This window comes from Maniola hyperantus, chromosome 5, assembly GCF_902806685.2.
Source record: "Maniola hyperantus chromosome 5, iAphHyp1.2, whole genome shotgun sequence".
NCBI classification, from domain to species: Eukaryota; Metazoa; Arthropoda; class Insecta; order Lepidoptera; family Nymphalidae; genus Maniola; species Maniola hyperantus.
The window spans coordinates 12,391,009-12,418,069 of NC_048540.1; the positions used below are offsets into that span (position 1 = coordinate 12,391,009).

At 36.0% G+C, this 27,061-nt stretch overlaps 1 protein-coding gene across 12 annotated transcripts in view; it reads left to right on the forward strand.

Moving 5' to 3' along the window:
* The window catches only part of dnc (phosphodiesterase dunce), a 465,943-nt gene that overhangs the window by 385,153 nt on the left and 53,729 nt on the right, over window positions 1–27,061 (forward strand). For all 12 annotated transcript variants that reach the window (XM_034968460.2, XM_034968458.2, XM_034968459.2 and 9 more), the window contains 2 exons: window positions 7,502–7,603; window positions 15,526–15,590. In XM_034968460.2, the coding sequence (XP_034824351.1) occupies window positions 7,502–7,603; window positions 15,526–15,590 (167 nt within the window). The remainder of the gene's footprint in view (window positions 1–7,501; window positions 7,604–15,525; window positions 15,591–27,061) is intronic.

The window sequence follows — 27,061 nt, forward strand, 5'->3', positions numbered from 1 at the left end:
CACAACTGGTTGCAATAACGTCACATCTATAAAGCTTATGTTATTAATTTTATCGCACTTCACTAGGCATAAGCTGGGCATTTTTCCAGACTCGTGAATAGTGACGTTTCAACATTCTTGCGTGATCACGAACACGTGAAAACCATCTTACATATATAACAAAAAAAAACACTCCGGTCTAATACAGGCATGTATAGGTATTATTATGATAGCTTAGAGTCATTCAGCGGACGGTGGGGAGAGCTATGCCTGGAGTTTCTTGGAGGAAATGAGGAAATCCCTAGGAGAGCCATAGTAACTGACGTAGCTCAGCGGGTTGCTAAGGTGATGTGGCAATGGACAGGGTACACAGTTCGAAAAGCCGATAGACGTGTGATCCCTAGATGCTAAAATGGCGATCTCGCGCCTGGAAGAACAGCGTTGGAAAATCTCCCACTAGGTGGATAGATCATCATCATGATCAACCTATCGCCAGCTCACTACAGAGGACGGGTCTCCTCTCAGTGTGAGAAGGGTTTTGGCCATAGTCTACCAGTACCACGCTGGCCATGTGCCGATTGGTAGACTTCACACACCTTTGAGAACATTATGGAGAACTCTCAGGCATGCAGGCTTCCTCACGATGTTTTCCTTCACCGGTAAAGCAAGTGTTCAATTAATAAAAACCGCACATAACTCCGAAAAGTTAGAAGTGCGTGCCTGGGATCGAACCCCTGACTGCCGATTATAAGGCGGACGTCCTAACCACTAGGCTATCACAGCTTTTTTTAGTGGTGGATAGATATTCGACATCAAACGAGTCGCGGGGAGCCGCTGGATTCAGGCGGCGCAACACCGTATCGTATGGAAGTCCCTACAAGAGACCTCCGGTCAGTCCAGCAGCGCACGTTTATTGGTTTATAATGATGATGATGTGATATAGGTAGGTATTATTATGAAATCCAATTAGTTTTGAAAACACGTCGTTATGTTTTCATCGTTTCTCGGTGACCCCTCCAAACTGGGCAACGCTCCAGAGCCGTGCGCCAAGTTACCCACATCCGCATGATTCCTATCATGTGATAACTATCACGCACAGCGTTAAACTTGGTGATTCAGCGGAGAAACATTCATGTGATTTTTTATTGTAAAAATATCGTTCATTTTTATAACTAAAACAATTTCTTTCGCCCTAGAATTAGATGATGCTCGCAACTTAGACTTGTTTTAATCCCGTGGGGATTTTCTGATTTTTCTTTATGAAAAGTAGCCGTTATTTAGAAATAAGCCTAAAATCGTCAGCCTATGTCCATATCCGGGATGACAGCTCTATATCTTCCGAATTTCGTCAAAAAACAGATGGACCGAATAAACGTAGCAAACAGAAATACACACTTTCGCATTTGTTTATAAATCAGTAAGGATTAATATGGATTATGCTGAAATTTTCATATTTAATCTATTAGGAAAGTAATAATAACAATCAAAATATTTTATTTATCATTTATTTTGTCCCAGTTTTTCCGTTAGAATATATTTCTGATTTTCGAACACTGAATACCGATCTTGTTTTCCGCCGCTTTCCTTATTTAAGCCGGTCGGCTTTCAAAAAAGGAGCTATTCCTCAATCTGGCGCGTATTCCTTAATGTTACCTATATTCAGGGTTTTTATTATAATGTAGTAAAACCTAAAAGGCAAAAACCTGAAGGGTGGTACCATTCTCGGTATAAGGTACTCTTAGTTACCACAAAGACTCGGTCTCCCGTGTAATTTGCATAATGTTCCCGGCAAGTACCTATCTCTATGAACATGTTTTGTTCTATGAATAAATATTGAATATTTTACACTTGAGATATAATTTATTACTTTCAACAGCCCTGCGAAAACATTTTCCATTCTCCTGAGACTGTATTATATTAAAGGCATTCCGCATATGGAAGGCATTCCGAACCAGTGGTAGAGGCATCCGACTATTCGAAAGTACTTGTAAAAGTTTATTTGAATAAAAAAGATTTTTATTTTATTTATTTATTTATTTAAAGGACCATGGGCATTTTTGTATGGACCCTGGCCTGATAACCAATAGAGTACTAATGTATGATAGTTTACTGCTTATAAACTACAGTTACTGTAACGCAATAGTTTATCTCATGAAACCACCGGGTATGTACAGTCGAGGACATTAAAAGTTATATTTCTTGTGACGATTTTCTCGTGAAAATTCAATCAACAATGGAGAAGTTCATGCTGTGCTGCATTTTTTTTCAGCTTATCACTTGGGTAATTAACCTTAGAGTGATACCTAAGCAGAACCTTTGCAGTGTGAAGAAAGACCGAGGTTGATTGCATGCAATGCAAGTTGCAACATTGTTCTTCTCAAGTACTCAATGGGCGTACCTAACAAAAAATATGCCGTCAATGAAGACGTTTTTTGAGGATAGCATACGAACTGCAGTGCTTTAAATACAGTAATATAAGCGGTTTATAGCTGAACTATTTATTATAAATTACAATGAATATACTAAAGAAAGAAAGAAAGAAAATGCATTTATTTGTTGTTGGTGTCACAGATAAAAACGAAGTACAAATGTAACATTTTCATCTGTGACACCACCCCAAATGAGTGTGTACAGCTCAGCATAATGTCTTGCATAATATGTGTTAACACACATAAGATGCAGGAGGCTGATTTTCAGCTGTGATTTTACTAGTAAAAACTGCACTTTTTATGTTACTTGCAGGATGATATCTCTTTTTTCCGGTGGTTTACAGCGTTCTGCCCATAAAAAATACTGAAGCGTGTGATGTAATTATAAGTTGTTTTTATTGGACATGCTGGCCAACGTGTCCCATTGTCCTCTTAAAATATTATTAGTTTTTTAACTCTTTTCGTTATCCTTCTTCGATTCAATTAATTAATCTCTATATTTATATATAAGATATAGAGATTAATTAGAGATATTTAAAATATATAAAACACAAAAAATGTTCAACATGTGTTGTATAAAACACAAAAAATCCAACTTTGTCCGTTATAGACTTTTAAACCATCCAACCAATGTGCCCCATCCAACCGGTTTCATTAGAAAGGCTATAGCACACGCCAGGTATCCCCTAGTTCACCACGCCACTAATGATCATCGTTCTCTTGCAGAGATTTCTACTGAATAATAATGGTACTGATATCCAGCGAGTCCATGTGAAATAATTGACAGGCCACCAAGGAGAAAGGTTTTCCAACGCTAAAACTACAAAAAAATATAATAGTTACTCTTTCGATACAGTGAAAACTCATGGAAACAAAGTAATGAAAAGTCGGAGGGTGGTGTTAATTTACGCGCTATTGAACCGCTCTTTATGGGTGATTACAATCCACCACAACTCGACGGTCATAAAGACGCCCATTAAACCTGCTTCTAAACTACCAAAAGCTCGAAATGAAAACGTTACGGTCACAGTCGACTTAGGAATTATGGCGCACCTTATATCAGAAATGTAATTAGCCTGCTGGGTATTTAAGGGTTATGGAAAATTTTCCAATTTTGCACAAGGTTGTGTTCCTACTACCTACTAATGTTACATACAAAACTATAAACAGTAAAATTATTTTAGTAAATTATTTCTGGGATCTAACCTTATAATATAAGCTGGGTCTCAATAAACCAGAATTCATTTATGGAAGACTAGATGATGCCCCCGACCTTATCCGCGTGGATTTAGGTTTTTTTTAAAAATCCTGTGGGAACTTCTTAATTTTCTGGGATAAAAAGTAGCCTATGTCCTTCCCCGGGATGTTAGCTAAGTTTGTGTACCAAAGCTAGCAGACAGACAGACACACTTATGCATTTATAATATTAGTAGGTATGGATTTCTTGGATGTAAACCTTATAATGCAGGACCTCAACAAACCAGAAATTATTAGAAGATCATAAATATTTTTTAATTGGCTTAACTTTAGACTACAGGTCGCAATTTGACTGCAGCTAGTAATCATACTGCTGAATAAAGCCGGTATTCTAAGGAGTAAATTACTGATCATTCTTATACGTTGCGTAGAAACTTTAATTTCCACTATAACTGCAATGTTTACCTTCAAACACTCACCGTTAAAATCTTTATATAGTACAATGTATATTTGTAGCGAAAATTATTATTATTCTGGTGCATGAGTGATAGCAGACTAATGCACGGGGCTGCACAAAGTACTAACTTATAGATCACATAAAAATCTTAAAATTATGTATTAAAATAAATGACTTGCAAAATTTATGACTAGGTACTAAAACAATTCTAAATAAGCTATAGAATTCTCTGGTATTCGACTTTCACCCAGTGGTAATAGAGACGGTCATTTGGATTGCAAGCTGACTGCAAAATTATACTTTGTATGCGGTTACTATGCAATTGACATACTACGTGACTGCTCACTGTTGACCGATTACACAGTCCGCTTGCAGTCGGCGTGCAGTTCACACCATCTTCACACTGTGTACTAAACCTGCACGCCGACTGCATGTGGACTGCACAATCAGTCGGCAGTTGCGATGCTATCATATCAACTGCATCTGAATTGCAATTTACAGTTCAAAAACAGACTGTATATTTTAAGATAGATTTATGACGAGAACTAAAATAAACTGATTGATTTTTAACGAAATCGTGCAAGTTTTTTGGGCTTAATTAAAATCATCATTTACTAATCATACTATACGTATTACATGTAATGACTTCCCTCATATTTTTTAATTTTTATTGGCTACTCATAGTTAACGATAACGAGCAAGAATAAATAGGTTACATAATTAAGAGTTTATTTCCTTTGAAGTTAAGAGTGAAACAAACCAACTTAAGTCTCACTCAAGACAGTCAAGTTTATAAAGAAATAAAAGGAAATAGAAATAGTTCCTTGTCTCCCAAGAGGCTTAAAAACAATCTGTACTTTGTGATCTGTACAAGTAAAATATAATACCCAGTATCTTTTGTAATGCGATTCACGTGCAACCTATTGTGTGTTGATGTAGTATGTCATAAACTTCATGCAGGTGCCCACAGTAACTACACAAAGTGTCAACTCAAATAAACGATGCGTGAACGCGTAAGTAGCGAACAAAAAGACAGACAATCTAAATGTATAAAAGGAGAAGGAGAAGGTGACTGACTGACTGACTGACTGATTGATCTATCAACGCACAGCTCACTCTACTGGACGGATCGGGCTGAAATTCAGCATGCAGATAGCTATTATGACGTAGGCATCCAGTTAGAAAGTATTTTTGAAAATTTAACCCCTAAGGGGGTGAAATAGGGCTTTAAAATTTGTGTAGTCCGCGCGGACGAAGTCACGAGCATAAGCTAGACATTAAGATAAGATAAAATAATTTTTATCTTATAAAATTACACGAGTGCCCAAAAAAGGAGTGTTATGTTTTCAGGGTCCATACTATAATAATCATATTTTTAATTATTGTTTTTTTTTTGTTGTTCCAGTTACTTTAATTTTTGTTGTTCTTGTTATTTTAATTTCTGTTGTTTCTGTTATTCTATCGTTTGTTGTTTCTGTTACTTTATATTCTGTTGTTTATTTTATTTTATTTTTTGTTGTTCCTGTTATTTGGTTTTCTGTTACTTTTCTTTAATTTTTTTGTTGCTTCTGTTATTTTATTGTTTGTAGTTTTTTTTTAAAAATATGATAAAAATGAGAAAAATTTATAAATGAGAGATAAAAATTATTATGTGAGTTTTTTTATTCCACCATAACTTTGAAAGACTTGAACAGATTTGGATGTATACGCGAAGATCCCACGGGATTTTTAAAAATCTAAATCCTACTTCTGAATAACAAGAACACTTATCTTAAGAATTTGATCGGTTACGTATGACGTCTATCGCGTATCTGCACGTCATATCTGAATTGATTGCGCTATCACCACAGATCATGTTATCACGGTAATCCATTATGTCTGTATTTATGGAAATACGTACCTACAGATATAATGGATCCTGTAAAAAAATAGAAAATTTCAAATAATGATTCATTATTTGCAATTTTCTTTAGCTATTTTGATTAAGGACAATATTGTATTGGAATTTTATTGTGACCTTATCCAATGTTGCAAAAAACAAAATTTCCGAAACACCGTTTACGCTGATTTTCGTACGACCATTTCTTATGGGATGTCTGCGATGAAGAAGAAATTATCCTAATGTTATATTTTTCCCGGTTGTTATGTATGGTGGTCTACCATAGGTGTGAGTATATATTACTGCATGACCTAATAGAACATGACAATTGTTTTTGTATAATTTCCAACAGCGTAGTTATTTCAAACTTTCAAAAGAATCTTCAATGTACCTACAATTTAGACTTGTGTCTCTATTCTACAGTCGCAAGAATGTCACAGTTTAATTACTTAGAAGTTTAGAACTTCGTGAACGAGCTCTAGAGATTTTTGTATGAAACCCAAACGCTTTTAATAAAAGTTATTCAGTACTTACTCCGTGCCTCTATTATTATTTCATTACGCTATTCCATTTTGCTTTAAACATTTGTTTGCATGAGCTTTTCAATAAATATGTAAAATATAATTATTTTTCCATATTCATATACTTACCAAATTCTTTTTTTTTTTAAGAATCCATTTTAATCTCATCAGTATTATCTGTACATAAATTTTCTGAGGAGTATGTAATATTTGCATGCTAGATATTTAGTAGAATATGAAGGTCGCTTACACTTAGTTGTAATTTATTGTAAACATCCTGTGAACTACTCATATTCAGCAAATAAATTATTACAGTCGGGCTAACGTCGACTAAACAAGTGAGTAAAGCCGGGTGTGAGATATGTATAAATTATAGTCTATTCCGCTTAAACATTTAGGTAATTTAAATTAGTTTGCATTTGATTTTCAATTTTGTCGCTTGAAAGAACTTTTAAAATTATTCTCGCTTTGAATTAATTATATTGAACAATACGAAAGGTATAGACTGAACCAAAAATAAGTAGATTAAAGTTAAGAAAAATACAAGTCTCTACAAGTAGGTACCTAAACAAAAAGCTTTAAAATATTTTGTGGCCCAAATCCCTGCTACATATTGAGTTATAGTTTTTAATTGACTACGGAAAGTAAAATTATTTTATTTAGCAGTTGTATACGTGTGTCGGGGCTTTGGTTCCTTTATAATTGCCAAACTACTCATTAGATGTTGATAAATGAGGTAGGTTGATAATTTATTGTTGACTTTGTTTTAGTGGTCCAAGTGTTATGACAAATTCGATACAGCTGAACGAAAAAACAAAAATACGACCAAAAAATTTCAAATAAATCCTTACTTTTGCATCAAATTAATAGTATAATAATGTGTTGATTTCGAAAATATATCAATTGTAGAAATTATAAACCTATTACGGTAACCTAGTGTGATATCTTTGTACTTAGTATTTTAGCAGGAACATTCGTGTTTTAGTGCTTTAATTTTATCTTGTTATGCACTTTGTAATAAGGTTAATTTTGTTTACAGTCATGGAGAAGACTTGATCGTGACTCCGTTCGCGCAGGTGCTGGCCAGTCTGCGCAGCGTCCGCACCAACTTCCTATGCCTCACCAATGTGCCGGCTTCTAAGTAAGTACGCCTTAGTAACTTTTTTTAGACTAGCACTCGGCTGCAAATAGACCTGTTGGCAAGTGATGATGCAAAAAATAAAAAATAAAATAAAATATCTTTATTTACAAAACAGGTTATTTCGGTGTCGTTTACTAATGGTCTCCACACTAGATGACCTGTATCGTGGAGACCATGTAAGTCCTAGTTCTTAGTGGGTTTTGCTGGGGACTAGGAAATGGACTAGGATGCAGCCTAATATAGAGCGCGCTTGACTGAATCATCATCATCATGATTAACCTATCGCCGGCTCACTACAAAGCACGGGTGTCTTGTCAGAGTGAGAAGGGTTTTATAGTATACCACGCTGGCCATGTGCGGATTGGCAGACTTCACACACCTTTGAGAGCATTATGGAGAACTCTCAGGCATGCAGTTTTCCTTCACCGTTAAAGCAAGTAATATTTAATTACTTAAAACGCATATAGCTCAGAAAAGGTGCCTGTCCGGGATCGAACCCCCGACCTTTGATTAGAAGGCGGACGTCTTAACCACTAGGCTATCACAGTTTGTCTGAATATACCTACCTATTTTAGGAGTGCTGTAGTAAAACGCGGAACCCTTAGGCTGAGGTTAAACAACGCAAATTTAGCGGCCCTTCCTGCCCATTGATTCGCTAACTCAGTGGCTAACACTGAATGATAGCCACCGAGCTAACATTTGACATTGATTTTTAATCCATTGAAGGTTTTCTACAAAAAATATTTTCATATCACTCAGTGAAGCAGCAATGTAGAACCAACCAATGTCAAATGAGCTCGGTGGCTATCATTCAGTGTTAGACACTGAGTTAGCGAATCACCCCTCTGATAGTTATTATTAGCGAGAAAACTTTAAAAACATTGTCGCCAACGTTGTGTTTTGTCCACGTACCTTATTTGTACCTAATTTAAAGCTCATTTTAGTACTCGTAGACACGTATAGTGTAGCTATACGAGATTGCTGTGTACGCGCGATAGCCACACCAAATTCATGCCAAATAAATGTTTGGTGTTTTCGTAGTGTAAATAGAAGTCTGGACTATAATTTATTCAAGTAACGATGGCATGTTTTAGATGATACTTTAAAATATAAATGAATTTACCTACCTACTTATAAATATAATGGATACAGCCACTGAAAGATATCCAGGTAGATATTCCATTCAGAGCATTAGTAAATTAGTATTCGAGGAAAGTCCGGGATATAATTTCGAGAAATTCAGTGCTTAAATAAATATGGAGTAGTTTTGCTAAGGAAGCTTTATAATAAATCTTTTGGAATTTGGATATAATATTGCCTGACACCTCTTTTACTAATAACATTTTACAATACAATATTAAAGATCCACTGTAACTTTAAATGGCGATTACCTAAACAAGTAACAAATAAAATTGGCCACTTTTCGTTGCTTTATATAAATATATCACATCTATCTCCAATACAATCTACGCCCACAAGCAAACTATTGGTATTTGCACAACGAAATATTCCTAGACGGCCAACGTATAGCTAGATAGATAGATAAGGTTTATTTTTAACTATTTAAGATAAAGCTAACACACGACGGATCAATAATTTCGAGATTGGCTTGAGATCGGCGGAATAAAAAAGTATCTTCTGATATTAATAATCCCATACGATTTTCGAAATTATATGATGATGAATGAACTGGCAACAAGAGACAAAATTGAAATAGCTACTCTACCTTTTCAGCACTCGTAAGTGCCAATTATTTATCTTTAGGTAGTTAATCTTAGACTGAAGCCACACTATGCGTTTCCGGTTTTGAATATTGGGTGCGATACGAGCACTGCGTTGCCGCTCCGGAATAAGTAGGTATGCACCAAAACACCCCCCCCCCCCCCCCCCCCCCCCCCCCCCCCCCATCTCTCTGGTCCCAAGTCCGTTGCGAGTGTGGTTCAGCGCCGCACGACGACGTCGCTAACGCATGGTGTGGCATGGTACAGCGATTCCTATGTAGGATGACGCAGCGGCACCGTTTAGGCGCCGCACCGCTAGCGCAACGCATCGTGTGGATTTACTCTAAATGTTAAAAAAAAATGAACGGCTTCAACAAAACGATCTTTGTCTCAGATTTTTTATCGTAGGAAATAAAACGTGACTTTTACTTTTATTACATTCATTAAAAACGGTTCACTTGTTCAAGATATTTTCGTTTGTTGATTTCTGAGTCATAAATTAGTACGATGTCTCATTACGAGACACTCGCCAGCATCCGTAGTGACTACGTCACTGTACGTCAGAGAAAACGCGTCGGGAATGTACTTGAGCAACGCTTGTGTTATCAGCAGAGCAGACAAGTCATAAATTTATTGTGACTTTATGTGCTTTCAATAATGACGCATTGCTCGTTAATGTAGGCGTTGAGCATCGGATAATTATGCGTGAGCTGCCAAGGAATCCGAATACTTATACATAGGGTTTTATTAAGTGTAAAGTATTTTTATCAACTGCATCATAATTCACAACTGCCGACCAACTGTGTAGCCCGCGTAACTGCGTGCTCGTAATATTAGAACAAATTGTATGATTTGCACATTAACTGCATGCAAGCCGAAATTTTGCAGTTGACTTGCAGTCCGTCTGTCTACACACTGTGTTAATTATCAGCTGTGGAGAAAACATACTTATTATAATAATCAGCGAAAAACAGACTGAAGCCTTTCGGACTTATATTTTCGCAATATTAGATCGAACATATTTCATACAAAATCCAACTTTTTAAAGCATTACAAAACTATAATATAATAAAATAATATAAAAAAATGATAAAACTCATCATCAACTTAATGACCGAATATTTCAATTTTTTTATAGCAAATATTGACAATGGAAATTAATAGGTAAGGTAAAGGTAGGTTAATAGGTAAGGTAGGTAGGTAGGTAGTAATAAACCTATCTATGTAGTTAGTATATGACTTCCCACTGTGTAGCTAAATAGTGTCACGTAGTTGGAAACTTGTTAATAACGCTGATGCGAGGGGGCATTGTCTCGTAAAGTTGAACGTAGGCATTAAATCGCTTTGTTAGGAACATTTACGACTCTCCAACAAGTCATTAATATATTTAAGTACAGAATTTAATCAACTTCCCAACCCCTTTGGCCGTTTTGTTAGCAAGGATGATGATTTAAATTACCTATTTGTCATTTTCTTTACTTTCCTTACCTGTCATTTCTTTACGTTCACATTTAGTGTGGCTTTTTTAAGGTAACGTACCAGGCATGCCTATAATTTCATTCAGTCCGTCTGTTTGCCTATCCATGTGACTGACTGACTGATCTATCAACGCACAGCTACTAGGCGGATCGGGCTGAAATTTGGCATGCAGATAGCTATTATGACGTATAGGCGTCCGCTAAGAAAGGATTTTTGACTCTGTTATCCATTAACGTGTATTGTTGCACATAAAAATGTTAAAATATGTAGTACGATGGTACCCTTCGAGTACAAGTCCGACTTGCACTTGACCGCTTTTTAATTTATTCGGTAAAAAGCAGAGACAAAATTGAATTTTTAAATTCCGTAAAACAGACTTACCTATTCCTTACTTTGTGAGCAAAAGCTTCGTTCACTAGACTGCAGTTACTTTTTCAACGGGGGATGCCTAGGAGTCCTGAGACACTCTATTGTTAGAATTGTTTCATTGTCATAGCTTAGTATTGATCTTTGTTCGAGTAGAAAAAGTTTCAAAGCGCTATTCTAAGAATTTGAAGAGATCTCATTGGTAAGTTTCATGTACCTACTTTCATCATTGGACTTGCCATGGAAAAGTTATGAAAATGTTTAGGTTTATTATAATTAATTATAATAAATATGTACACTTCGACCACCCGTTGTGCCAGATCCTTTTTTCCACGCACATGCAAACTGTGGAATCAACTCCCTTCGGCGGTGTTCCCATTAGATTACAACATGGGGTTATTCAAGGGGCGTACCAACAAATTCCTGAAAGGCTCGCAACGCATTGGTGGTTCCTTTGGTACTGCAAATGTTCATGAGCGGCGGTAATCACTTAACATCAGGTGACCCGCCTGCTCGTTTGCTCGCCATTTTTATTTGATAAAAAAAGTATGGTAAAATGAACAGCGCTCTGAGCGGACAAATTTAAACGTTTCGATTGGCCATCCAAATTTAATATATCAGAAGATATCAATATACCTAGAGTGGAAGTTTTGTTTACGCAAGAGCATTCACTGAAGGATCGAGCTACAAAAAAGGTCAAGGTTTGAAGCCATTGACTTATACAAGTGCTCGTATTTTATATAAAAGTAAAATATGCTTTGCGATGAACAGAATTTCTTTCGCGAAATCAGACTGTATAGATCTTTGAGGAAAGTGAAAGAGCTCGATACTACATTGACAAAGAGAGGGTCTCAGAAGTGTATCTTCAATTAACTTTAATTAAATCATACATACCTTTCGCTGAGTCTTACAAGTAGGTACATTTCTTTGGCATGTTTTTAATGTTGGTTGTTATATAGGCGTACTAGATGATGCCCGCGACTTCGTCCGTGTGGATTTAGGATTTTAAAAATCCCGTGGGAGCTCTTTGATTTTCCGGGATAAAAATTGTAATAAAAAGCCTATGTCCTGGCCCGAGATGCAAGCTATATCTGTACCAAATTTCGTCAAAATCTGTTGAACGGATGGGCCGTGAAAGGCTAGCAGACAGACAGACACACTTTCGCATCTATCATATTAGTATGGATTCATTTACGAGTATATTACAGGTTTGTATCTACCTATGCTTCTTTTTATAGAATCAAGCCCAATAAAAACGTTTCTCTTTCGGAAATTTCTTATAGCTGTGTTACGAATTACGGCAATTAACTTTCATAATTCATAATTCAATTTAATTTACTCGCAATTTAAATCCGACGCTCAACTGGTTTTGCACTTACCCAAAATATAAACAAACAAAAAGAAAAGGGTTGAGTAATGTGCGTTAATGAAAAATGTTTGAGGCTGACCTTCGTGAGACATTTTGGGATACATAAATATTTGTTCAGGGACGACAACGTTGCGTTATAAGGGAAATACGTATCTACCATCGAGTTGTTTTCTTTACTATGGATTCATCTAATCTATCTATCAGTATATTATATAAAATTCAAAATACTGACTGACTGACTGATCTATCAACGCACAGCTCAAACTACTGGACGGGTCGGGCTGGGCATACAGATTGCTATTATGACGTAGACATCCCCTAAGAAATCATTTTTGAAAATTCAACCTTTAAGGGGGTAAAATAGGGGTTTGAAATTTGTGTAGTCCACGCGGACGAAGTTGCAGGAATAAGATAGTTTAAATAATATAAGTTTGGCGTGCAGATAGTAATTATGACGTAGACTAAGGTAGGATTTTTGAAAATTCAATTCCTAAAGGGGTAAAACAGGAGTTTGGCGTAGTCCACGCAAACGAAGTTGCGGATATGAACGAATTTAAATATGTAAAAGGAAAAGGTGACTGACTGACTGATCTATCAACGCACAGCTCAAACTACTGGGCGGATCAGGCTGTTCTTTCTGTTCCGTGGAAATTTCGCACTCAGATGACGTAAACCTCCACTAAGAAAGGATTTTTGAAATTTCAACCCCTAAGGGGGTAAAATAGGGGTTTGAATATATGTAGTCCAAGCGGATGAAGTTGCGGACATAAGCTGGTTGTTTTAATAAAATACGCTTAAAAATGAAACACTAGGTGGACACAGGACAGTCGATATCAAACGAGCCGCAGGGAGTCACTAAATACAAGCAAGACCATGGCGTGTGGAAGTTCCTACAATATACCTATGTCCAGCCGTGGACGATTATCGGTTGATAATGGTCAATATGGGAAATGAATTAATTGCGTTTTTCCTTAACATACTAACTCGCCTGTAATAATTTTAAGCAATCTTATAATTTATTTAGATAGATAAAGTTACAGCAAATAATTTTGGCGATGGATATTCCATTATTGAAGCATCGGAAAACTACCAATGAGCGAAAATATTATCTTTAGTTCCAAGGCAAAACTTTTATGATATTGTATCCTTGTTCTGATTGAAACGTTCGAGCGGAGTCGAATTAGCTTACAATATTGTTTGATCTCAAGTTTTCACCTTTAACCTTTATATTATCTACTAGCTTATTCTCGCAACTTCGTCCGCGTGGACTACACAAATTTCAAACTTCTATTTCACCCCATTCGGGGTTGAATTTTCAAAAATCCTTTCTTAGCGGATACCTATGTTATAATAGCTATCTGCATGTCAAATTTCAGCCCGATCCGTCCAGTAGTTTGCGCTGTGCGTTGATAAATCAGTCAGTCAGTCAGTCAGTCTCCTCGTCCTTTTATATATTGAATATATATATATAGACTATTGAATATAGGCCAAATGTAAATATGTAAAAAAATAAGCTTTTATTCCTGAAAAATATTTAAATACGAGCGAAATATATCCTCAAAGAAAAGCACTGTTTCAAAGCATTAGGGATAGGGATGGACATCCTTGAACCTTTAATACGTTGAGCCGTTTTTATTATGATAAATATTTTTTTAAGTATTTTTGTAAATTTACTTGGCCACCTTTCATATTATGTGTAAGCTTCTTGTTTACGCAAATATAATGGTTTTCGGCGGTCGATATCAAATAATATTATGTTCTATATTGCGTGGTGTTGAGTTAAGAGAGGATTGTGTTAGAAACATTAAGGCTGAGATCTATAGAGCGCACTTTGACTTTGCTCAAGATTGAGTTAAAACGAGACTGATTTATGTGATAGATATAGCTCTGTTTCGTTTTTACTCTGTGTTAAGTCTAAGCTAAGTCAGAGCGCGCTCTATAGATCTTAGGGTAAGTTTTGGAAACCTATCGCTTTCCCAAGAAAACCCCTACCATTTATGTACCTAAAGCGTTAATAACCTAGTGGTTAAGACATCGGCCTCATGTTCGGGAGGTCTGCAACTCTGGATCATCATGAGGAAACCTGCCAGGCCTGAGAATTTTCTATAATGTTCGCAAAGGTGTCTGAAGTCTGCCACTATTATTGCTATAGCTAAACCTTTTTCATGCTAAGTGGGGACTTGTTCTCAGTAGTGAGCCGGTGATGGATTAATGATGATGATTATGTAATTAATGGAAGGCGTCATGAGTCATGACCCAGAGTAAAGTACTACGTCACAGGAAGAAAAGGTGTCCTATATTATAAATTCAAGACATACCTACTTAGGTATTGCAATATTTACACCATACAAGTGTACCTAACTACCTAATGGAGCAAAGCTTTTCGCAAATCGATAACATAAATGCACATTTCGGTCTAAATTGACTTTTACCCTAAAGCGAACCAAGTGTTAGAATAATATCTAGGTTTTATGACTAGTCGTATAGTACGCGACAGGTCGAAATGGCAATCGGGTTGGGGCCGCTCCGCACACCCACACAGCCCCCGCGTTCACCCGGTGCGGGATAGCGCGGGTGACGTGCAGGTGTGCGAGGCGTCCCCCGTCTCATGCCTGGATTGCCATCTCGACATGTCGCGTACTATAGCTGTTATAATGGATAAAGGAAAACCCTAAAATTATTATTTATATAAACTAGAGTCTAGACGATCGATGCCGTCATCCGCATGGATTGAGATTTTTAAATCCCATGGGAACGTCTTCGATTTTCCGGGATAAAAAAGTATCCTATGTCCCGTCTTCAGGTTACAAGCTATCTATTACCTTTTTAATCTTTTGTTAAGTTTTACAAATACTTTTGAATGCATCACTATGTATGGCGACAAACAAACACACATTCCCATTTACAATATGGATATAGTAATAGTAGATAGAGTAAGTAGATAGATTGTGTTAATCTATATTAATGTTTGTGTTGGATAATTCCAGATCGCGGAGATCGTCGGCCGCGGCGTCGGCGGTCACTACACAGCAGAAAAACTTTAACCCGGGAGGTGAGCCTATTTTTATCAAAGTATTAACTTTTAGATTAACCGACTTAGGGATGATTTATGCTAACACGTGGCGGGCACGAGCCGTGCTGCGTCCGAGGCACCAGATTGGGAATTTGTATGAGGTCACATCTGACCGTGCCGTGTCCGAGTCATCCGAGCCTCGTCCGTGTTACGTTTCTTTATACAAAACTGCAATCCGTGGATTATCTGCGCATCGGACGTGCCTCGGACGTGGCACGGCTAGTCTCGCCACGTGTTAGCATATATCATCCCTTAGGAGGCCCTTCATATATTACGATATTTGCAAGAGTAGATGATACGATCAGTTTCATGCCAGTAGAATACATGTTCGTAACACAACGGAACACGGCGTCAATGTACCGACAACTATGCACGCCCAACTTTTAGTCGCGTCGTAACTCGTTTACTATGTGAAATACTAATGCGTCCAGACTTTCGGCAACGAAGTTTACTCAGATATGTCGCACAATTATGTAAAAGGTATCTTATGCTTTTTAGAAAAACTTAGTTTGTGCATTGATAACCGATAACGTGATTTAAAATTTGAACCTATTGAAATGCGCTATTTTTACCTATTTAGCTTTAGGTCTTCAAACTTCACATACTATACCTACCTACTTAGGAGTACATGAAAACATGTAACAAAAAAACTTTCTTGGTAATGTTTCGTATTCGTGTTCGGCATAATTATGATTAATGACTAACCATTAATGGCTACAGACGTACAGATAGACTCTCATGTAAGTGTGTTATTCTAGATAATATATTGACGTGGACGGATTGCCCTGATTTATCTTACGATTTGTAGCTGAGTTTAACCGCCAAACTACTCCCGAGACTTCAGTAAGGTCTAGTTACACTAGTACAGTTAGTCTAGTTATTATTAGCATCAAAATTTGAAAAAAAACATTGTGTGACAAGTCAGCGTTTGTTAGTCTTGAACCAAACTTTTATCTTAGATCTTAATTGTGGAGATTAGTTACTGACTTGTGCAACCCACGTTGCTTTTTATTTAGTAAACAAAGTTTAACGGCAACCGTTACTTAATTTTAATCTGTGATCCAATTTTCGTTAGAGTAAAAAAAAATAGTTGTGTCTGACAAGTATTATATACTTATCTGTATTGTTTTAACTCTCAGCTTTTGCAGACACAAGGTGGGACAAAAAACACGGTAGAACGTTACACATATAGCGCGCGTACGTGTGGACGATTTGTAATGCAAGCAAAAGTCATTTTACGAAGCATGTCACTGCAGTGACTTGGGACTGCACTATACCACACGTGCTTCATGCTCACAAGACTCTCGTTGGGGACTACCTCGTTTGGTTTAGTAGCAAAACAAACCTAAATATCAAAAACCGTCAGGATTTGAAACGCTCTTGAGTATGAAAATAATGTTTAAGTAGTCAGCCGTGAGTGACATATTCATCTGTAAAACGTATCATCGATAACAAATGGAAAATAATTTATCTATGGCATAATATCATATTCTAAAATATAAACTTACCTACCTAGCAACAAAAACCAGTCATGTGCCGATAAAACGCAGATTCATGTAAGGGAATTACCGCAATTTATCGGGTTTAGATACATTACCGGAAACTTAATACACATAATATATTATTTTTGTGTGTTTAACATAGTAGATGTTTAACCGATGACAGAGTTTCCGCTTGACTACCAGCTCATGTGATATGACGTCATAGTGTTATAGGTTTAATTCCGTTTTAATGATATATTCACCTAGCTTACATTAGATAGCTAACCTGGAGTGGATAACCGTTACACCTTTAAAAAATAAAAATCCTTTCTAGTAAACCTGAGCAGAACCGCATGTCTTGGTAAAGCGACATCTAGTATTTTAAAAGTTAGTGCTACGGTAGCGTTCAAAATTATAAATAAAAGTTGTTACAATTTTTTTTTAGATCATGCTCGTCCGAGTGAATGCTTTTAAATCGTGTGGGAACTCTTTCATTTTCCGGCATAAAAAGTTGCCCAAGTCCATCTCCGCGGTGCAAGCTGTCTCTACACCACATCATAATCGGCCCTGAAAACGTAACAGACAGACAGACACACCTAGGCTCCTATAATATTAAGACGGATATGGATTTTATGAGTAAGTAGGTATTAAATACAAGGTGGATCTACAAAATTACTTAATCCCACTGCTTCAAATAAATGGTTAAATTCCCAATTATATAGAATTATGACGATAACAGACTCCATGGATTCCTTTGAATCTTGAAAGGATGAATCACATTTAACGACCGTGATTGCTGACCTTACTCATCCTGAAACTACGTAAACACTACGTCCTACACGACCAACATAATTATTATGTACTAGCTGATGCCCGTGTGAGATTACGATAAAGAGAGAGAAGTTAAGACAGTGGGCTTTAATAGTGATGATAAATTAAATCCAATGATTACTAATGAAAGTTATCATTTAATTATTTGCCAGGTAAGGCCAAATACTAAGTAATTAAAAATCAAGCAAAGCATCTGCTGTATTATTTCAAAGTAAGAATCCTAATCATCTAAACAGGCTTCTATAATAATCAGAAGCTAACAACCTAGTGTTTACTTTTATCTCAATGTATAAAATAAATAGCACAAGAGGGTAGGTGATAAATACAGAAGTAAAACCAACCAAGTCGAATAATAATTGAATTGTATTGTTCAGCATTGATCTATTTATATTAAAATGAATCTACCACCCGTTTCGCTAAGGTGTTTAGTCATGGAGAAGAAAGGGCAAAGAAACTCCATAACACACATCTTTTAAAACATTAGAACGTTGAGTAAAGTAGTAGGTACATATTTGGTACACAGTTACAACAGGTAACCTATAAAAGGCAAATGATTACATTACATTATAATAAAATATAAGAATACTTAACTTCAGTAAGGTCCGCTGTGTTTGCTTCTGGGCTGTCGATACAAGACTGTCCCCTCTCTGTCGAGGTAGGGTACTTTTATAACACTGCCATCGCAAACAAGGCGGATATCGACTATCACATGATCTTAATATTAATCATTATTTATTTTAGGTTTGTTGACAAAAGGTATGTTGACACGCCCAATTTACAATAATAAATCAGTGACATTGATGGTCTACATATTAATAATTTACAATAATAATAAGCGACTTAAATTGTCAGTTTACACAACATTATTATTTCACATAATAGCTATTGCCAACTGTATGTTGACAATAGCTTAATATAATGTCACTCTTAGTATATTGACAATATTTAATTTACAATGAATAATTAGTGACATGTATTGATAATTTATATAATATTATTTTTCATATTTTCATATTCCTAGATACCAAATTAAACAAGAATAAACAATAATAGTTTTACACTATTGTATTGTATGATGACAGCAAGAAACTAGGAACATTGACATTGTATCCGGAAACGGAATAACGATTCTGTTTTAAACATCACAACAAACATTTACTTCAGACTCCCAAGTTTATGATTAGATGAATTTTAGCATAATAATTATGTATCCAATTTTGTCGTAATATAACACGGCCATACTGACAAGTACTTCGCTCCCGAAGTACATAGGGAAATACGGAGAGAAAGGAAAAAAAAATCCTTATGTTTTGTTTTTTTTTTTTTTTAATACCATTCGGCAATAATAACATTTGTCCCTTTTAGGATTAAAAACTCTTGTCCCGTTTGGGAATCTCAACGTTTGTCTCATTCGGGAATCTCAAAATATTTATTTTTATTATTTATTACCGTTATAAATTTACTATAATATGTATTTATTATTACATTTACCATATTTATTTATTTTATTTTTAATTTATTTATTTTTATTATTATCAATATTTGTTCCATTCGGAAATCTCAAGCTCGTCCCATTCGGGAATCTCGATATTTAGTTCCATTCGGAAATCTCAAGCTCGTCCCATTCGGGAATCTCGATATTTAGTTCCATTCGGAAATCTCAAGCTCGTCCCATTCGGGAATCTCGATATTTAGTTCCATTCGGAAATCTCAAGCTCGTCCCATTCGGGAATCTCGATATTTAGTTCCATTCGGAAATCTCAAGCTCGTCCCATTCGGGAATCTCGATATGTGTTCCTTTCGGAAATCTCTCAGTTCGTTCCTTTCGGAAATCTCTCAAGTTTTGTTTTTGTCCCATTGGGAGTCTTAACATTTTGTCCCATTGGGAGTCTTAACATTTGTCACATAGTGAGTCTTAACATTTTGTCCCATTGGGAGTCTTAACATTTTGTCACATAGTGAGTCTTAACATTTTGTCCCATTGGGAGTCTTAACATTTTGTCACAATATAGTGAGTCGTAACATTTTGTCCCATTGAACTTTTTGTCACATGGTGAGTTTTAACATTTTGTCCCCTTAAATTTTTTTTTTTTTTTTTTTTTTTTTTTTTTTTTTTTTTTTTTTTTTTTTTTTTTTTTTTTTCTTTCCTTCCTCTCCGTTCTCCTTCTGTCATTTAGCATAAATTATTAGTATGTTTTATTATAATTCGGCCATCTTGATAAGTACTTCGTTCCCGAAGTACATAGGAAAATAGAAAAGTGCAGCCCGTGAAGTTAAATCAACTACGGCAACAAAAGCACCGACACAAAAAAAATAAGATTGTGCTATTCGCAAAACAAAATTCAATGATTCAATGTCAATGTTACTGTCACAAAACTAGAATAGCTAGACGTCAAACCGAAATTAGAATAGAATTTGTTTTATTTGTTGATCGACAAAGTGCACCACATAATATGCAATTATTGTTAAATCATTATTATACATTATATTTTTCCCCCTTTTTTTTTTTTTTTTTTTAATACTATTTTTTTTTTTTTTTTTTTTTTTTTTTTTTTTTTTTTTTTTTTTTTTTTTTTTTTTTTTTTTTTTTTTTTCTTTTGTTGAGTTAGTGCCATTCATTTACTACTATATAAATTATTACAAGATCAGTGGATCGGTTGTTATTAAATTTTTATAATATTAATTATTAAATTGGTATACTTTATAAGAACTAAGAACTACCTACAATAATTCCTCATTCGAGGAAACCCTGTGCTTTTTTTTTTGATAGTGGTATTAAGAGATTCCTGTATCTTCCAAAGGACGCTCGGTCATTCCTGATGATATGTCGTTATGGTTTAGCATATTTTGCTGAGGGTTATCGGGATTGGATGGTCTTTGGTTATGAAAGAAATTATCCCCTCTTGGAAATCTGCGTCTAAGACAGGCGGACCAGGTATGATTCCAACTTTTACAATAAGTACACCATCTATTGTGATTTTCCTCGTTTCTAAGTTTTTTTTTTTGTGGGAGTACTAGTAGACTGTTGGCCTTTTTCGCTAGTTTTATCAAAGGGGCGCTTTTTAGGTATTTTTGAATATGTAGTAAATAAGGAGATTAATTCTGCCGTAGTTTCTACACGACTATTATGAGAAGCCATTCGTACATTAACGTCGGTTATTCCCCCACATATAAGCTCGACTAACTGCTGCTCAGTGAAGGCTATTTTAGTATTTTTAAGTAGTCTAATTTTTTTTCTTGCATATTCACAATAGGAATCTGCTGTTTCTGACGTTAAAAGTACTGCTTTCGTTAATTTATCTGATAAGTTCCTTTTTTCGGGATAGAGATCTATAATCGTTGATTTGAAATTTTCCCAAGTTCTACCTTCGTCGGGGTCCCATGTTTCATACCACGATAATGCAGAGCCTCTAAGGGCCTTACCCGCTTTAGCAACAGTTGTTACGCTGCTCCAGTTAAGGTCCACTGCAATAGCGTTTACGGTAGTACACCAGCTCTCGGCACCATTATCATTCTTATCGGGATCAAAGGGTGGCAGCACTACATCGTCTCCCCGACGACTGCCGGATACTGCATCCTTAATAGCCTTGAGTAGCTCAATAACAGTCGGGTCCATCCTAAAACACAAAAGGCGATTAGTTTATGCTATGAATAGCAGGAGTCTATCCCACTTCTGATGTGAGATTACAATAAAGAGAGAGAAGTTAAGACAGTGGGCTTTAATAGTGATGATAAATTAAATCCAATGATTACTAATGAAAGTTATCATTTAATTATTTGCCAGGTAAGGCCAAATACTAAGTAATTAAAAATCAAGCAAAGCATCTGCTGTATTATTTCAAAGTAAGAATCCTAATCATCTAAACAGGCTTCTATAATAATCAGAAGCTAACAACCTAGTGTTACTTTTATCTCAATGTATAAAATAAATAGCACAAGAGGGTAGGTGATAAATACAGAAGTAAAACCAACCAAGTCGAATAATAATTGAATTGTATTGTTCAGCATTGATCTATTTATATTAAAATGAATCTACCACCCGTTTCGCTAAGGTGTTTAGTCATGGAGAAGAAAGGGCAAAGAAACTCCATAACACACATCTTTTAAAACATTAGAACGTTGAGTAAAGTAGTAGGTACATATTTGGTACACAGTTACAACAGGTAACCTATAAAAGGCAAATGATTACATTACATTATAATAAAATATAAGAATACTTAACTTCAGTAAGGTCCGCTGTGTTTGCTTCTGGGCTGTCGATACAAGACTGTCCCCTCTCTGTCGAGGTAGGGTACTTTTATAACACTGCCATCGCAAACAAGGCGGATATCGACTATCACATGATCTTAATATTAATCATTATTTATTTTAGGTTTGTTGACAAAAGGTATGTTGACACGCCCAATTTACAATAATAAAATCAGTGACATTGATGGTCTACATATTAATAATTTACAATAATAATAAGCGACTTAAATTGTCAGTTTACACAACATTATTATTTCACATAATAGCTATTGCCAACTGTATGTTGACAATAGCTTAATATAATGTCACTCTTAGTATATTGACAATATTTAATTTACAATGAATAATTAGTGACATGTATTGATAATTTATATAATATTATTTTTCATATTTTCATATTCCTAGATACCAAATTAAACAAGAATAAACAATAATAGTTTTACACTATTGTATTGTATGATGACAGCAAGAAACTAGGAACATTGACATTGTATCCGGAAACGGAATAACGATTCTGTTTTAAACATCACAACAAACATTTACTTCAGACTCCCAAGTTTATGATTAGATGAATTTTAGCATAATAATTATGTATCCAATTTTGTCGTAATATAACACCCGCGACTTCATACGCGTGGATTTATGTTTTTAAAAATCCCGTGGGAACTCATAAATTTTCCGGGATGAAAATTAGCCTATGTCCTTCCCCGGGATATAAGCTAACTCTGTACTAAATTTCATCAAAATCGGTTGAACGGTTGGGCCGTGAAAAGCTAGCAGACAGACAGACAGACACACTTTCGCATTTATAATATTAGTATGGATAAGTTGCTAAATACTTTACTTGCCCGAAACTAAAGTACAGTACGCGGCCGAAAGTGACGAACATCGGCCTTTAGAGTGACATTTCATCTTTGTAGAGCGTTGTCTCTGTCACTCATACCCATATGACGCTTTGTCGCGCTCAACGACCGAGACAGTGCTCTACAAATCTGTTGTCTCCTTCTAAAGATCGATGTTTATCACTTTTGGCCGCGTACTGTAAAGGGAGTTGTTTGATCCAGTCACAGGTTACTCTATATCTATAATGTCGTTATCTATGTATATCAAACTATTATAATCATAACTCATAAGTAACGCTGTGGTATTAAAGAAGGTATTTGATTTGGCTTGCTTAACTACGAAGGACAGTACAGTGTTTGAGCTCTACGCGTAGGCAACTTTCGCCTAAGGGTCAGCTCAGACAGACGGAGTCAAGTAGAGTCGAGTCCTTGTGATAACTATTTTCCGTTTCTAAAGAAAGCAGAGACAACGAAATGATCTATGGTACTAACTGTTTGTTACTACATCATCAGCAACCGATAGACGTCTACTGCTGGATATAGGTCTCTTGTAGGGACTTCCGAACGCCAGGGTCTTGCACCGCCTGAATCCAGCGGCTCCCTGCGACTCGCCTGATGTCGTCCGTCCACCTAGTGTGGGGTCTTCCAACGCTGTGCTTTCCGGTGCCAGGTCGCCATTTCAGCACCTTGTTACTGCATATTATCTTTATAGACGTTACGATTTTAGTATCATGACTTGTAAAAATATTTCTATTGAATTTATTCAAATAAAGACATTATATTTTTTTACATTTAAATTTGAGTCAAATGAAGACTATATTTTCTTTATTGTAGTCAACTCAGCCTCAAATATTATTTTATGAATTGATAAGCACATGTTACATTATTTATCAAACACGCTGTATACTTTTATAGGAAAACATACACATTTTATTATTACTTTTTGCGTTTTCCTGTCGATTCCGTTGTTATTGTTTTGTACTATCTGATGATGATAATAATGTTTCGCGGTAAAGCGCAAGTAGAGCCTACGCCTGATTGATGCAATCGTACTGGGAATTCATTTCACATTTATCTTATTTAATCTAAAAAATCTTTGGTATTATTGATAGTGTTATTGTTTTGACGCTGTTTGCTATAATTTCTCTTTCCTGTTTTCTTTATTTAGTACTAGCTGATGCCCGCGACTTCGTCCGCGTGGTATTAGAGTTTTTAAATCCCGTGGGAGCTCTTTGATTTTCCGGGATAAAAAGTAGCCTATGTCACTCTCCAGGTATTTATCTATACCCATGCAAAAATCACGTCAATCCGTTGCACCGTTGCGACGTGATTGAAGGACAAACCAACAAACCAGCAAACCAACAAACAAACACACTTTCGCATTTTTAATAAGGGTACTGATTTTTGTACCTACTTTTGATTCATCTAGGCATGTTTTTCACGAATTGATAAAACCGTCTTTTTAAAAATTTTGATGTTTTTGGCATGCATCGATGCTTGGTAGGTAAAATAGCACCCACTACAACAATGCAAGATCTAATACACCACCAAAACGATCTGAGCTAAAGCTCTAGTGTACGGTAAGTACTTTTTAAGTTAACGTTACCTACTGTATAAGTCTGTCATATAGTTTGGATGGAAATGGGAAAAATTAACTTTATTTAGTTTCGATAGATTTACCTACATCATAAATTGTTGATCGACGATTTACGTACACAACACTTAATGCGGCACAGAGTTGACTTGAAAAGTTATTCTCAAAGAGCCAGTTGCATACCAGGCGGTTAAAGTTACGTTACGGTTACCGTTAAACTTTAAAAGTACCTAATTAGTAATTAATGAAAGCAAAATGGGTTGCACAAGTCAGCGTTTGTTAATCTTGAACGAAACTTTTACCTTTGCATCTGTGCAACTGACTTTGCTTTTTATTGGTGCTCATAGTTTAGCTCCTTAGTGATTCTCTCAAATTGTTATAGTTTTAGGTTTAACTAGTTTAATTTTAATTTAGTTTGTAACGATGGGGCTGACATACAGATCACCTATAAAAGCCCCTTAAAATAGCAGAATTTCGAAAATAAAATACTTACGCTGTCTCTTGTCTGAAAAACGCTTGGACGGAACGTAATCTAAATCTATGTTGTTAATGCGACCATTCTGCGCTAGATGGCGCTACTCATAACAAGTTTCTATTTAAAGCAAAAACCTGAAAAAATATTCTTACTTAATTGATTTCTATTTTAGTAATAAAATAAGGAAAAAATATATAGGAAATCAAAATTTATTGCAAACATACAAGTACTTAAAATCTATCTTACTTGATAATTTAAAGACTAATCCTATAATATGACCTAAGATAAGATTACATGTACTATTATGTTTTCATCTCACTAGATCGGAAAAGCTTCCTTTGTTTTTTGAGATCTGCGTGGAAAAGTCCATTTTATCTGCTAGCGTGGAAAAGTCATTTAAAATATAACTTTTTTCTTTTCATTGAAAAATAGGTACCGATGCTTCTACTTCGTAATAGGCACAACAATGCTAGGCCACACCATTACCTACTTACGAGCCTCTTTAAATTTGCCTTTGTGAGACAACGTTTAGAAATATTTCAGAAATCGTGACGAAACTATTGTGATATTCAATTAGGCACCTACTTACGAAAATTTGTTTTAACCTTACGTACCACACATCAGTTCTATATTCACTTTTATACACCTAAGTCATCAGTTTATAATACCTTCTACGAAAAAAGATGCTTATGGTAAATCTCGGTGATAATTTTAGTCAGCTTCGGCTTGGTGTCTAGTGAACTATTAGCTAAGTGATTAAGCAATATTAATTAGTGCCAATTAAGTGACGGAAGAACAAATACAAGAAGTAGGTATTAGTAAATTCCTATACTCCTTCCTTCCTTGCTTATGCTCGCGACTTCTTCTGCGTGGACTACACAAACTTCAAACTCCTAATTCACCCCCTTTGGGGTTGAGTTTTCAAAAATCCTTTCTTAGCGGATGCCTACGTCATAATAGCTATCTGCATGCCAAATTTCAGCCCGATCCATCCAGTATTTTGAGCTATGCGTTGATAGATGCAGTCGGTCAGTCAGTCAATCAGTCAGTCACCGTTTCCTTTTATATTATTACTAAGACTTAGACTAATACAATTGTAATGCGAAAGTGTGTCTATCTGTCTGCTAGTTTTTCACGACCCATCTATTTAACCACCTGTAAATGGCAAAAACTATAAGAGCGGAAAAGAACCACAATATATCCAATTACCCATGCCTCTAATATAGTGCCTCTGCAGTCTCATATTGGCACAATAAACTGCTTATTAGTACCTAAGTAATAGTAAAACTGCCTCGTTGATCTAGTGGTTGGGTCGCAAGTTGGGTCCAAATCCTGGGATAAATAGTTCAGATATTAGACTTTTCTGTTAAGAAATTCTCAATACTAGCCCAGAGTTAGGAAGTTGACGGTGTTTCACCCCCGTGCCTCAGAGAGCCCGTAAAGCCGTCGGCTCTGTATCGGACTTCCGTCTCATCGGGCTATGAGAGTGAGGAAATAGAAAGTGCAGCTGTGTTTACGCTTGCACATTGTATGCAATATGTATGGCGTGTGGAAGTCCCTACAAGAGACCTATGTCTAGCATAGGACGTCTATCGGTTGATGATGATGATGATGATCTCTATTCGCTAGGCAGGTACTCGTTGATCAAGGTACGGTAGGTACTCGTTGGTCCTGGGTAAAAAAACTCGCATTTTTCAGAAACAAAAAAATTCCATGTCTCATTATTTGAAACGCTGATTAAAATGAAGTGCCTTTGAATAAAAAAGCGAGACAATCTGGAGCGTGACAGGTACTAATGAGCCGTCCTCTGAGCTCTCGATTCAGGACACTCACTGTCACTCGTTATTTCCAAGAACTCGGTATGTAGGCCATTGCAAAAGTTCGCAGTTTGGACGCAATTAGTCAACGTTACGCGGGACTTGAAACTGATCGCCAGAAACTACGAGTAAGTGTTAGCTGAGTTAGCTCACGCTTAATAG